At 34.5% G+C, this 13,528-nt stretch overlaps 1 protein-coding gene across 7 annotated transcripts in view; it reads left to right on the top strand.

Annotated features, from left to right (window-relative positions):
* The window catches only part of MIA2 (MIA SH3 domain ER export factor 2), a 112,249-nt gene that overhangs the window by 12,337 nt on the left and 86,384 nt on the right, over positions 1-13,528 (top strand). For all 7 annotated transcript variants that reach the window (XM_079119483.1, XM_079119482.1, XM_079119481.1 and 4 more), the window contains exons 4-6: positions 1,592-2,795; positions 10,347-10,562; positions 10,663-10,763. In XM_079119483.1, coding sequence (XP_078975609.1) covers positions 1,592-2,795; positions 10,347-10,562; positions 10,663-10,763 — 1,521 coding nt within the window. The remainder of the gene's footprint in view (positions 1-1,591; positions 2,796-10,346; positions 10,563-10,662; positions 10,764-13,528) is intronic.

Here is a 13,528-nt window from a genome sequence, read left to right as displayed (position 1 = left end):
CAAGAAGTTTACTGAGGCGTACTCTTGGGGACAGTACCTGTAAGGGAACAAAAGGGAAAACAGGATTGTGCTGACAGAAGCTAAAATACCATGCGGTTAAAACAAAGGTAGCCTTGAATTCCATAAGGAGCGCTGAGGTTAGAATGGTCCTTCTGAGTTATCCTGAATCTAGCTAAGGTGGTTGGACCGTCTACCCTTATTCTACTGGAGTAGAAGTAACTTTGTCTGGAGTAGTTTAACTTTGGACTGGGTGAGGCTAACTGGAGACAGTTACTATTTTAAATACTAGATTCATTTAATACAATATTCCTATAATGTAGGGACTGTCATTGTAGGCATCTTACAGATCAGGAGAAGGAAGCATTAAAAGGTCATATAATTCATCCAAGGTCACAGAACTAATAGATGACAAGGTCCAGTATCTGTTCCGAATCACCTTCTATTTTGTAGTGTCAAATATATATTATCAAATTGCAATTCTAAAGTTTATTCCTCAAAAATCTGAACTTTATTCTAATTTTATAATGGCAATATCCAAAGAGGAACCCACACCACTATTTCTAAATTTCAGGTTTTTAAAAAGTGACTTCTTAATTTTTTTCTTTATGATTTTGTTACTCTTAGGGATAAGCAAGTAGATACCCACTCTCGTTGGCTATATGCAACAGCTGAATAAGGACATCTGAATATTTTAGCACAACCTTTAACCAGGGCTTCAGACTTTAGCATCAAGGGTCTATCTAAGCTGTGACTGTAATGTAGTGAATTTCCCTACTGTCTTGTTTGTGATTGCTGTTATAACAGAATACCAGAGACTGGGAAACTTAGAAAGGAAAGAAATTTATTTTTCATAGTTCCAAAGACTAGGAGGAAGTCAAATACCAAGAGGCCCACAACTGGTGAGGACTTTTTTTCTGTATTATTCCATGGTAGAAGGTGAGAGGATGACAGAGGACAAGAGAGAGCAAGAGGGGGCTGAGTTCATCCTTCAGAGAAGGAAATCACTCCTGGGATAATGAATACACTCCTACCATAGCAGCATTTATCCATTCTCTCTGCCCTTGTGGCCTAATATCTTCTCCTTTGGTCCCATCTCCTAACTGTTGCATTGAGGATTTAATTTGCACTACATGCTTTTTGGTGGACACATTCAAACAATAGCACCCTCTCTCACATCACCACTCAAGACGCTGTGTCCTCTCAGTATACTCTTCAGACGTGCAAGATTTTGAGGGTATGCATGCCTTTTCTTCAGAGCTTATTTGCAGAATATACTTGAAGCATTAATTCTCTCGCCTTCTCAACTATTTAATAACAAAGAAGCCATAATGTAAAAGGATTTTCATTATAAAAAGAGAAAAGAAAGAAAAAAGAAAAAAAAAGGATTTTCATTTAGGTTTATATTATTAACCTGTAGAAGTCAGTTGTGATGCAAGTGTTTGAGATTAGAAGATCTGAGTTTAGTTTTTGCTCTGCAGTTTTGCTCTATTGCTTGGTCTTGGGAAAATCATAGTCATCTGTTTTAAATGGTACAGGGAGAATTGAGGAGCTTTAGTACACTATGTCAAATGCAATTTTTTTTTTCTTTTAGGAATCTGACTTCCTTTGTCTCCTTGGAGTAAGTTACATATATGAAAATGAAGATAGTGAGTTTAACAGTCACAGTGGTGAAAATATGTATCCGTATGAAGAAGAGCAAAAATATAGTGTATATGAGAGTGATTTCCAGATACAATCTGGATTTTATGCAATTTCTGAAAGTACTTTGTTTGAAGGCCAATTTCCAGCATCAGAGGCTCCTGAAGATATTAGAATTAACTGTGAAGAAGCCGAAACTGCAAGTGTAGAACAGGATCACATTCCAGAAGTGGATCATGTCTCACCACCCTTAACTGTGCCTGAAGTACCAGGATGGTTTGGACTGGGAAAGGAACATGGTGAAGAAAAGGTTCTCGAGTCAGTTATTGAGCCTGTGCAACAAAGCTCATTTCAACCTAGAGAAATAACAGTGGAAGATGAGAATAGCCTAGAGGAATTAACTAATGATGAGCCCGGAACAGAACCTGAATCAGAATTTGATTCAGTGCCAGAGGAGCAGTCTGAACTAGCATTAGAGTCAAAGCATGCACTCACACCCCAAGCAACGGGCTGGTTTGGTGGTGGATTTACAAGTTACTTAGGTTTTGGAGAGGAGGATACAGGCCTTGAATTACTGTCCAAAGAAAGCAATCCACCACTACAAGATGTTCCCAATTTCATATCTTCTGATGAAGAAGCCATAGTTCCATGTACAGAAATATTAACAGAAAAAGAAGACACGATAACCAATGACAGCACAGTTCTCAAAACAAATTGGTTTGATTTTGGTTTTGGTATGCTAGGTTTTGCATATGCCAGTGAAGATAGCATTGTATTAGATGATGGAAAAACTGAAGAAGATGGTGAGGTAGATAAACATGAACATTCTCTAGCAAGTAAATTTGACCATGATAATGAACAGGAAATAAAAATGATAAAAACTATGGAAACAGAAGATCAAATAGACAAGGAAAGAGTCTTAGAGAAAACAGATGATTATGATACCATACCATATTTGCAAAAGTTATTCTACACTTTTGATAACCCTTGGAGCTTCCAGAACATTCCTAAGGAAACAGAATTGCCCTTTCCAAAACAGATACTGGATCAAAGTAATACGGTTGAAAATAATGAAAGAGAAGAATTTTCTGGTGAAAATAATCCCATAGATAATATGAAAGATCTTATTATGTTGAAAAACAGATACAGTCAATCAGGTTGGTATGAAAATACTTATAATTTGTTAACAATTTATTTTTAAGTACAAATTGGATTTTAAAAAGTCCAAGAATCCATGTTTTTCAAATATTCAATAATTAGCACTAACCACTCTCTTTTTTTTTTTTTGGCACCAAGAGTTGAACTCAGGGGCACTAAGCCACATTCACAGCCTTATTTTGGTTTTATTTAGAGACATGGTCTCATTGAGGTGCTTAGTGCCTCCTTTTTGTTAAGGCTGACTTTGAACTTGCGGTCCTCCTGCCCCTGGGATTACAGTTGTGTACCCCTGTGCCTGGCAGTACCAACCATCCTTTTATAAATTTCTGGTTTATTCTGGAACTTAGATTATATTAAAAAGCAAAATCCCAATGGAAAAATAACAATTGGAGATATATTGATGTTCTAAGAAGATCCTAAGATATTTTATAGAAACTTTTAATTATTATCAAATGGAAATATGCAAATAGATTTAAAATTTTAAATAGTGCTAAGCCACTTTTTAAAAGCAATTTCTATTCCTTCTATTCCACTCCCACCTCTGTCCCAGAGAAAATAATTTATTTATGTTTTAAAAGTCAAATCCTTTTAGTACTTTTCTCTAGTTTTCTAAAGAAAATTTTTATATTATTCTGCTTTTATTAATCTATTTTAGACAGTCTTTGACTTCTTGTTCTAGTAAATGAGAATTTTCGATTGTTTATACTCACTTTTTACGCCTTCCTAGTACAACTATATTTGAATGGTTTTCTTAGAAATCTAAGCTAAGGGAAACTTTAGTAATTCAAAATAGTCTTGATTTTTTTTTTTTTTTTTTTTTTTTTTTTTTTTTTTTTTAATATCAGGGATTGAACCCAGGGGCACTCAACTACTGAGCCACATCCCTAGCCCTTTTTTTATTTTTTATTTTGAGACAGGGTCTTGCTAAGTTGCTTAGGATCTCACTAATTTGCTAAGGCTGGCTTTGAATTTGTGATCCTCCGGCCTCAACCCCCTGGCTGTTGGGATTACAGGTGTGCGCCACTGTGCTTTATTCTAGATCAATAGTAATGCTTTGTTTTATTTTTTTCTAAGAAGCATATGATAATAAGAGTTTTCTGTAAGTGTACGGTTAGTAAGGAATTTTAAGCAAAAATTAGGTAAAATGTTTTCAACTTTCTCCCTCAAGTCTCTCAATTCTTGAAGTTTACCCGAGGGCAAGAAAAGAGAATGAATATCAGAGGACACTTCCAGATCTAGATGTTCTGGTATCTAGTAACTCTTAGGATTAGAAATGTGGATTTTATTTTGAGTTAAGAATCGTGTTACATGACTTCTCCACATCTCCATTCTGATGTCTCTGTAATGATTAGGAACTCAGCAAATATTGACCAGTGATATAGAAATGATTAAACATTTCAGAAGAGGTCAACAATGTTGCAGATTCAGGAAGAAACACATTTCCATTAGAACCAGTTGATTTTCCTGAATTTCCAGAATCATGTTATGCCTTCGTATTCCCCCCAATTTTACCTCTGTTCTTTGTTATCCTCAACCAGCATACAGGGAGATTCTAAACTTTTTTTCCAAGATAGAAAGGCACATGACTAAAAATGTCAGAGACCTAGATGGTCAAAGGTGATTGAAAAGGAAATTCTCTCATACCAAACGACATATTTTAAAGGAAAATGTGTGAAAAAGCAGATCAGAGTCATTGGAAAGAAGAGAGACTACAAGAAAACAAAACAATATCAGGTCCAGAAATACAGAAGATTCAAAGGTTGATGTATAAACACATTTTAGAGCATAACCATATGATTTCAGGGCATCCTCAAAATCGTTTTTTTAAGTTTTTTTTCTTTTTTCAATGAAAGCCTCATTTTGAAATGTTTTTTTCTTCAAGCAATGAAGGTGGTAGAGGAGATTCCTCTTCTTTCTCAATAAGTTGTTACTTAAGTTTTATTTATCATATAGAATGATATTGAGAGAATTTCTAAGCATGAAAAAACGTAATAGATGAATAGTCAAATGAGAATAGGTTGTTCATGTGATTATGACTACTTTTGAGGGATTTTCATGAAAATATTCAGAAATGTTTCATGAAAAGTTTCAGATAGAGTGTAATATATAAACAAAGTGGGTTATTCCAAAACATTACATTATTAAGTCAATGAAAAGCAACCTGGGCTCTAATAAAAAATTTTAAAAAAGAATCCTAAAGGAGGGATTTAGATAAAACCACAGGCCCTATTTTCTGGATATTGGGAAAAATGCTAAACAGCCAGTCTTTTCAGATCATTTCAAAAACTCTTTAGGGAATAACAAATGAAACTTGATTTAATTGGAAAAACTGCATAAGAAAACAGAATCAGATCCTAAATCAATGTTTTTGAAAGGTAGAGACTTGAGATAATATTTACAGAAATACCAATATGCTGGTATAGATATTTATGAAAGAAATCAGGGAAGTTGTTTATATTACAACATTAATGCCTACTTTACAAAGGGACTCCAACTGAGTTGATTTAAAGGAGTTTTCAAGGAACAGTAAAATATAAAAAATTATTATTTTATTTGACTTAAAATGGTGTCAAAATTATAAGGAAATTACATGTCTATATCTAATGTAAATCTTAAAGGCTTAGTTTGTCATGAAAAAATTATATCTCAAAATTTAATTAAATTTGAAAATGCTCTAGGAATTATCCATTTTTCTTAATATGTATTTATTTCAAGTGAAGTTTAAAATAATATTTTGAAAAAATCAATATAGACTCATATAAATTTGAATATAATTAGTCCTTTTTCCCAAATGTTTTTTTTTGTTTTGTACTGGGGATTGAACCCAAGGGGCACTTAACCAATGAGCCACATCCACAGCCTTTATTAATGTTTTATTTATTTATTTTTTAATTAAAAAATTTTTATTAAAATTTTTATTTTTACAGACTGCATTTTGATATATCCTACATAAATGGGTTACAACTTTTCATTTCTATGGTTGTATACAATGTAGATTCACACCATTCATGTAATCATAAATATACATAGGGTAATACTGTCTGTTTCATTTTGCTATCTTTCCATCCCCCACCTCCTCCCAACCCCATTTTCCTCTACACCATCCTAAGTTCCTTCATTCTTCTCTTCTCCCTGCCACCCCCTTTGTTATATCCACTTATCAGAGAAAACATTAAGCCTTTGGTTTTTTGGGCTTGACCTGTTTCACTTATCATAATTTTATTCTTCTTTATGGCTGAGTAATATTCCATTGTGTATATATACCACAGTTTATCCATTCATCAATTGAAGGGCATCTAGGTTGGTTCCACAATCTAGCTATTGTGAATTGGGCTGCTATGAACACTGATGTAGCTGCATCACTGTAGTATGCTGATTTTAAGTCCTCTGGGTATAAACCAAGGAGTGGGATAAGCTAGGTCAAATGGTGGGTCCATTCCAAGTTTTCTGAGGAATCTCTATACTGTTTTCCAGAGTGGCTGCACCAATTTGCAACTCCACTAGCAATGTATGAGTGTGCCTTTTTCCCCACATCCACGCCAACACTTATTATTGCTTGTGTTCTTGATAATAGCCATTCTAATTGGAGTTAGATGAAATCTTAGGGTAGTGTTAATTTGCATTTCTCTAATTACTAGGGATGATGAGCACCTTTTCATATATTTGTTGATCACCTGTATATCTTCTGTAAAGTGTCTGCCCAGTTTATTAGTCCATTTCTTTTGTATTTTAGTTTCTTTTGTATTTTGGGTGTAAAGTTTTTTAAGTTCTTTATAAACTTTGGATATTAGTGGTCTGTCTGATGTGTGTGTAGAAAAGAATTTCTCCCACTCTGTAGGCTCTCTTTTCAAATTATTGATTGTTTCCTTTTCTGAGAAAAAGCTTTTTAGTTTGAATCTATACCATTTATTGATTCTTGCATTTATTTCTTGCACTATAGGGGACTTGTTAAGGAAGTCTGATCCTAAGCCAACATGATGGAGATTCGGGCCTACTCTTTTTCTATTTGGTGAAGGGTCTCGGGTCTAATTCCTAGATCCCTGATCCATTTTGAGTTGAGTTTTGTACAGGGTGAGAGATAGGGGTTTAATTTCATTTTACTACATATGGATTTCCAGTTTTGCCAGCATCATTTGTTGAAGAGGCTATCTTTTCTCCATTGTAAGTTTTTGGCACCTTTGTCTAGTATGAGATAACTGTACTTATGTGGGTATGTCTCCATGTCTTCTATCTTGTACCATTGATCTACTTGTCTATTTTGGTGCCAATACCATGCCGTTTTTGTTACTATTGCTTTACAGTAGAGTTTAAGGTCTGATATTGTGATACCTCCTGCATCACTCTTCCTGCCCAGGATTGCTTTGGCTATTCTGGGTATTAATGTTTTATTTTGAGATGCAGTCTCACTAAGTCCTTAGTACGTCACTAAGTTGACGAGATCAACTTGCAATCCTCCTGCCTCAGCCTTCTGAGTTCCTGGGATTACAGGTGAACGCTACTGCACCCAGCTTCCTAAAGTCTTTAAAGATCACTATTTTGATTCCTGTATTTACAACAATCTCAGTGTATTCAGACTCCTAACTTGAGTGGCTACAGTCCTAGCATTTTCCAGGCTGAGGGAAGAGGGTGCCGTGAGTCCAGGAGTTTGAGACCAGCCTGAACAACAGAGCAAGATGCCCACTCAACAAAACAAAACAAAAAGCCCTGGGTTTGAGCCAGGCATGGCAGTGCATGTCTGTAGTCCAAGCTGTTCCAGAGGCAGAGGCAGGAGGATTGCAAATTCAAGGCCAGTCTCAGCAATTTAGCAAGCTCCTGTCTCAAAATAAGTATTATTGGAAAGAAGAAAGAAAGAAAGAAAGAAAGAAAGAAAGAAAGGAAGGAAGGAAGGAAGGAAGGAAGGAAGGAAGGAAGGAAGGAAGGAAGGAAGGAAGGAAGGAAGGGGGGGAGGGAGGGAGGAAGGAAGGAAGGAAAAGAGGAAAAAAAGGAAGTGTTGGGAATGTGGTTTAGTGATACAGCCCGGAGTTCTCAGAAGACCCTGGGTTCAATACCTAGCACCACAAAACAACAACAAAGTCAAAACTATAAAACAAACAAATATTAACTTGATTTTTCTTTTTTTTTAAATATCTTGATTAGTTGTTGATGAAATTGTATTATATATTTATTTGTATGCAGTGCTAAGAATTGAACCCAGTGCCTCATACATGCAAGGCAAGTGCTCTACCACCAAGCTACAATTCCAGCCCTGTGATTGTTCTTTTTACTACTAACTTCCACAGGTGGTATTATTAAATGACTGATATGTGCTTGTTCATTTGGGACCTTTCTTTTTTTTTTTTTGGTACTGGGCATTGAATGCAGGGGCACTAGACTACTGAGCCACATCCCCAGAGCTATTTTGTATTTTTAGAGACAGGGTTTTGCTGAGTTACTTAGTGCCTCACTTTTGCTGAGGCTGGCTTTTTTAAAATTTAATTTTGCAGAGTGGGGATTGAACCCAGGAACGTTTTACCACCATGTTATATCCCCATCTCTTTAGATTTCATTTTGAGACAGGAGCTCACTAAATTGCCCAGGCTTATCTCAAATTTGTAATCCTTCTGCTCAGCCTCCCAAATAGCTGGGATTATAGATGTGCACAACCAGCATCAGGTCAAACTGATTTAAAAAAAAAAAAAAGATGGCTATTTTGACCTGTATAGGCATAATTATATGATGCAACGTTACAAATATGGCAACTTCTGATCTAGAGATGGGTCAAATTTGAAATTTTAAAATTGATTTTGGGAAAGGTAATCCTTTTAAAACAAAGGTTGAGAGATAAGAATAACTATTCTAAAGTTGAATTCAGGTACATTATAGGTCATTTAAAGATGTAATTTGTGGGCTGGGGTTGTAGCTCAGTGGTAAGTGCTTTCCTAGCATGTGTGAGGTACTGGGGTTCCATTCTCATATAAATAAATAAAAATAAAGGTCAATGGACAAATAAAAATATTTTTAAAAGATGTATTTTGTAGCATAAAAGCATAGAAGTCAAGATCATTTTGTTTAAACCTGTATAAGCATTGTTTAACTGCAATATTTTCCCTTAAGTAATAATTATTTTATCAGTTGGATAACATGGAATTTTTACCCGTGTTAGATTTACCTGGTTTCTGTTAAAAAAAAAAAAAAAAAAGCGGGAGATATATTTGATTGTAGGATTTAAAAAGCTGTTATTAGTTGAGTGTGATGACACATGCCTGTAATCCCAGCAACTTGGGAGGCTAATGTAGGAGGATCACAAATTTGAGGCCAGCCTCATCAACTTATTGAGGCCCTAAGCAATTTAGTGAGAACTTGTCTCAAAAAAATAAAAAGGGGGCTGGGGAGATAGCTCAGTTGGTAAAGTGCTTGCCTTGCAAGCATGAGGCCCTGGGTTTGATCCCCAGCACCGCCAAAAAATAAAAAATAAAAAAATAAAAAAATAAAAAAGGGTTGAATAAGGCTCAGTGGTAAAGGGCCCCTGGGTCAAATCCCAAGTAACAAACAAACAAACAAACAAAAAACCAAAAGTCAAGTATCAACATAAAATAGCCTGTAGATACTATAAATAATTTTGGTCATTTTGATTCTCTGGTCCTTTAATAGCTAAAATAAGAAAAAATTATCTCACTGATTTTCTTGAAAGGCAGAAATATGTATTTTTTGCAATAGCATCTAGATATCACAACTTCTTGGATGATAAACGTCTCTAACAGGAATGAAATCCTAAGGGACTATTTATTATCTTATTCTTAGTCATAAGCTTATATAGTACAACAGTGCTTGTTGACAGTTGTTAGTTTTAGGTGTTTTTTTCTTTTTTTTTAAACATAGATTTTAGGATAAAAGGCGATGTAATGGGATGTAAAGGACAGAATTGCATACAGTTCTTGTAATTCTTCTTTGGACAAGGAATAAAGGAAAGGCTATGTGGTAGACTGAATAAAGTCCCCTCAAATATGTCCAAGTCTTAACCTCCAGGCCCTGTGAATATGTTACTTTATATGGAAAAAAGGGCTTTTGGAGATATGCTTAAGGATCCTGGGATGGAGAGATTATATTTTATGGGACCCAAATAATCACAAGGTTTCTTTTAAGAAGAAGGCAGGAGGGTCAAAATAAGAAAGACAGAGATTAGAGGATGCATTCTGCTGATTTTGAAAATGAAGAATGGTGCCATGAACCAAGGAATGCTGGAAGCTTCTAGAAGGCAGAAAAGGCAAGAAAAAGGATTCTCCTTTGGACCCTCTGGAAGAATACAGCCCTGCCAATACCTTGGTTTTAAGACTTCTGACCTCCTGTACTCTGAGAGAATAAATTTGTATTATTTAAGTTACCAAGTTTATGATAATTTGTCACAGCAGCAACAGGCACTAATACAGGCTACAATTTGTTTTAGTGCATTATTTATCTAATGAATTGCCACATGATCACAATGGTTCAAAGATGACCTCCTAGAAAATAAAAGGGAAGCCCCCAGCAACATAGTTATTTCTAAAAAGACATTTCTTTGTATTTGTTTGCAGATATGATCTCTGAAATAGAGGTACCTATGAGAATTCATGAAGAAGTACTTTTTGAAACCTCATATTCTGAAAATGATGAAAAATCAAAACCATTAGTAGACTTTGAAGAGTCTGCTCAGGTGGAAATAGACAGATCTGTGGAAAATACCCTGCTAAACAGCCAGATAGTTTCAACTGACAACTCTTTGTCTTCTCAAAATTACATTCCTCCAAATGGTAAGAAATGGGTTATTGTTTTCTAATTTCTCAGTTAAGAAAGAAATTAGGATCAGCAATTGTATGTCAAATATTAACATTTTTATTTATAAATCAACAGAAGATGCTACTGAGTTTCAGATTCTGAAATACTTATTTCAAATTGATGTTTATGAGTTCATGAATTCTGCATTTTCACTGGTCACAATTCTTACAGAAAAGGTAAGTTGGCCTTTTAAATCTTTCAAAATAATTTTATCTATTTTACTAAATATAGGAGTACCTTTGAAATATGTTTGAGTGAATCTTTCTTATACAAACTTTATATAATGTCTGTTTTTCCATAAAGTCTTACATGTAAGAATCTTTTTACTTGAAGGTTTTGTTGCAAAGATGCTGTTAAGGATTTTTTTTTTTTGTTAAGGATTTTTAAAAAACATTTATTAAGCTTTGCTGATCTTTTTTTAAAATTTTTAGTTGTAGGTGGACACAATACCTTTATTTTATTTATTTATTTTCATGTGGTACTGAGGATAGAACCGAGTGCCTCACACGTGCTAGGTGAGCACTCTACCACTGAGTCACAACCCCAGCCCCAAGCTTTGCTGATCTTGATCATATATATATATATTTTTTTTTCAAATTAGGGAAAATTACACTAAATGAGTTAAATCGGAAATAATACTAACTTAAAAATAATTTTCAGCATGTAATTATTATCCAAATGATAGTTGTGACCTCCAAGTGGTGTAACATGAGAGTACAAAAGCAACTAATATTTTAAAATTTCACCAACCTGTAATTATTCCAAATTCTGTTCACTTTTTTATTTTTTAGGATATTTTTTAGTTGTAGATGAACATGATGCTTTTATTTTTTATTTTTATGTGGTGCTAAGGATTGAACCCAGTGCCTCACACATGCTAGATGGGTGCATTACCACTTAGTCACAAACTCAGCCTCTTTGTTCATTTTTTTATTACAAATCTTAGTATTGAAAAAGGATTCAGCTGTAGTACTTGGCACATAGTACTTTTATAAATTTTAGTTCCTTTTCTCATGCTCTGCTATTATATATATATATAATATATATATATATATATATAATTGAAACATTTTTATTTTCTCATTATAAGAAGAAAGTGAACAGTGGTAGTAGGTAGAGAAGGTGGGGAGGAGACTAGGAAAGTGTCCCAGAGGAGATTATTTGAGCTGCTCTTGAATAAAGAGTAGTTAGCCAAATTTGAAAGTATGGGTGTTCTAAGTTGAAAAGGAGTATTTTTAAAAGTTCAGAAGTGAGAGAAAACATAGCTCCCTTCCACTCCCCATCCCCCTCCAGTTCTCTGGGGACTGGACTCAGGAATGCCTTACCACCTAGTTACATCCTGAGCCCTTTTCATTTTTTATTTTTGAGACAGGGTCTTACTAAATTGCCAAGATTGAATGCCAGCTTATGATCCTTCTGCCTCAGCCTCCTGAGTAGTTGGGATTATGGTGTGCATCACAAATTGAGCACGGCATTTTTGAGAACTATAAGCAGTTGAGTCTGACTGAGCATAGGGTGAGACTGAAAATTTATATAGGGATAAAATCAAGAGTATTTTTTTTTTAACAAACCAGGGGTTCTTTATCATTGAGCTGTGTGTCCCCGAGCTTTTTTATGTTCTGAGACAGGGTTTTGCTAAATTGCCCAGTTTATCCCTGAACTTTGTATTTTCCTGCCTCACCCTCCTGAATAGCTGAGATTACAGGCATGAACTACCATGACCAGCTCAAGAATAACTTTACATGTTATAACAACAATTCAATCCCATCCCCATTTTTCATTTTTTTTAATCCCAATTTGTAATGCTGGCAAATATTTGCTCAAATAAAATACTATCCAGCTCAGACTAAATATTTTGTGAATTGTATTTGGCTCATTAGCCACATTTTTAAACCTTGGCCTATTATCTGATGGTGTTGCTGAAATGATTGGAAGGGTAGTATGGATAGGTATTTTTTAGGTAGAATTCATTGGATTTAATGACTGATTGAATGAATCAAGGAGAATTAAAGGGAAAGTGAGGATAACTGTAACTAGGTTTCTAGATAGGGTGACCAGGCAGATTGATAGTGGTGCCAATAAATGTGATGAGTCTTTGTGAAAACTGGACTTAATGATACACATTGCTTTCGGAGTTCTCTTCTCATTTAATATTTCTTCTAAGTTCCAGAGAGTGGACATTATATAATAAATAAGTTCAGAGAAATAATTAATTTGCTCTGTATGATTTGGTTTTGAGGGTATTGGTTAACAATTTTAGTTAGAAATCTTCATATTAGGAGAAAAGAAAAATCAATAATAATGATAATTATAAAGATAGTCTTAATAAGATGGATGTGGGTGCATGGCAGGAGGATTGCAAGTTTGAAGCCAACTTCAGCAACCTATAGAGACCCTGTCTCAAAATAAAAAATTTAGAAACAGGGACAGGGATATAACTCAGTGGTAAAGCTCACCTGAGTTCAATTCCTAGACAAAAAAAAAAAAAAAAAAAAAAAAAAAAAAAAGTCATAATAAAACCTTAAACTCAAAATAGAATTAATTAATTAACACACTTATTGGTGTATCCTGATTTCCCATCTCTTAACCCCCTCTACCACAAATTATACCAGTGAATTTATGGAATTGAAAAAATAATATATTAATGAGGACACGATAGTTGCCTCTCTATAAAAGTACTTTTTATTATGGTCTATTCAAAGTATGCTTCTTTTGTGGACTTGATAACTACAGTCAAATATATGTTACTTGAATCATTTTGGTTGAAATTCTTTAGACATAAAAATATTGAATTTAAATTTGTTTAATTGTGATCTTGGAAAGTCATTCTGGGGGAAGGAGACTTAAAACTCTAATATTAGAAGCAGAGACTAGATCACAGGTTGCTGGTTAAAATTGGCTTATGTATTGTTTAAGAAAATTAAGATTAGTTGTCAACTGC

This window comes from Sciurus vulgaris, assembly GCF_902686455.1.
Source record: "Sciurus vulgaris genome assembly, chromosome: 2".
Classification (NCBI taxonomy): domain Eukaryota; kingdom Metazoa; phylum Chordata; class Mammalia; order Rodentia; family Sciuridae; genus Sciurus; species Sciurus vulgaris.
Note: the sequence above shows the minus strand (reverse complement) of the source record. Positions and strands in the feature narration are given on the sequence as shown.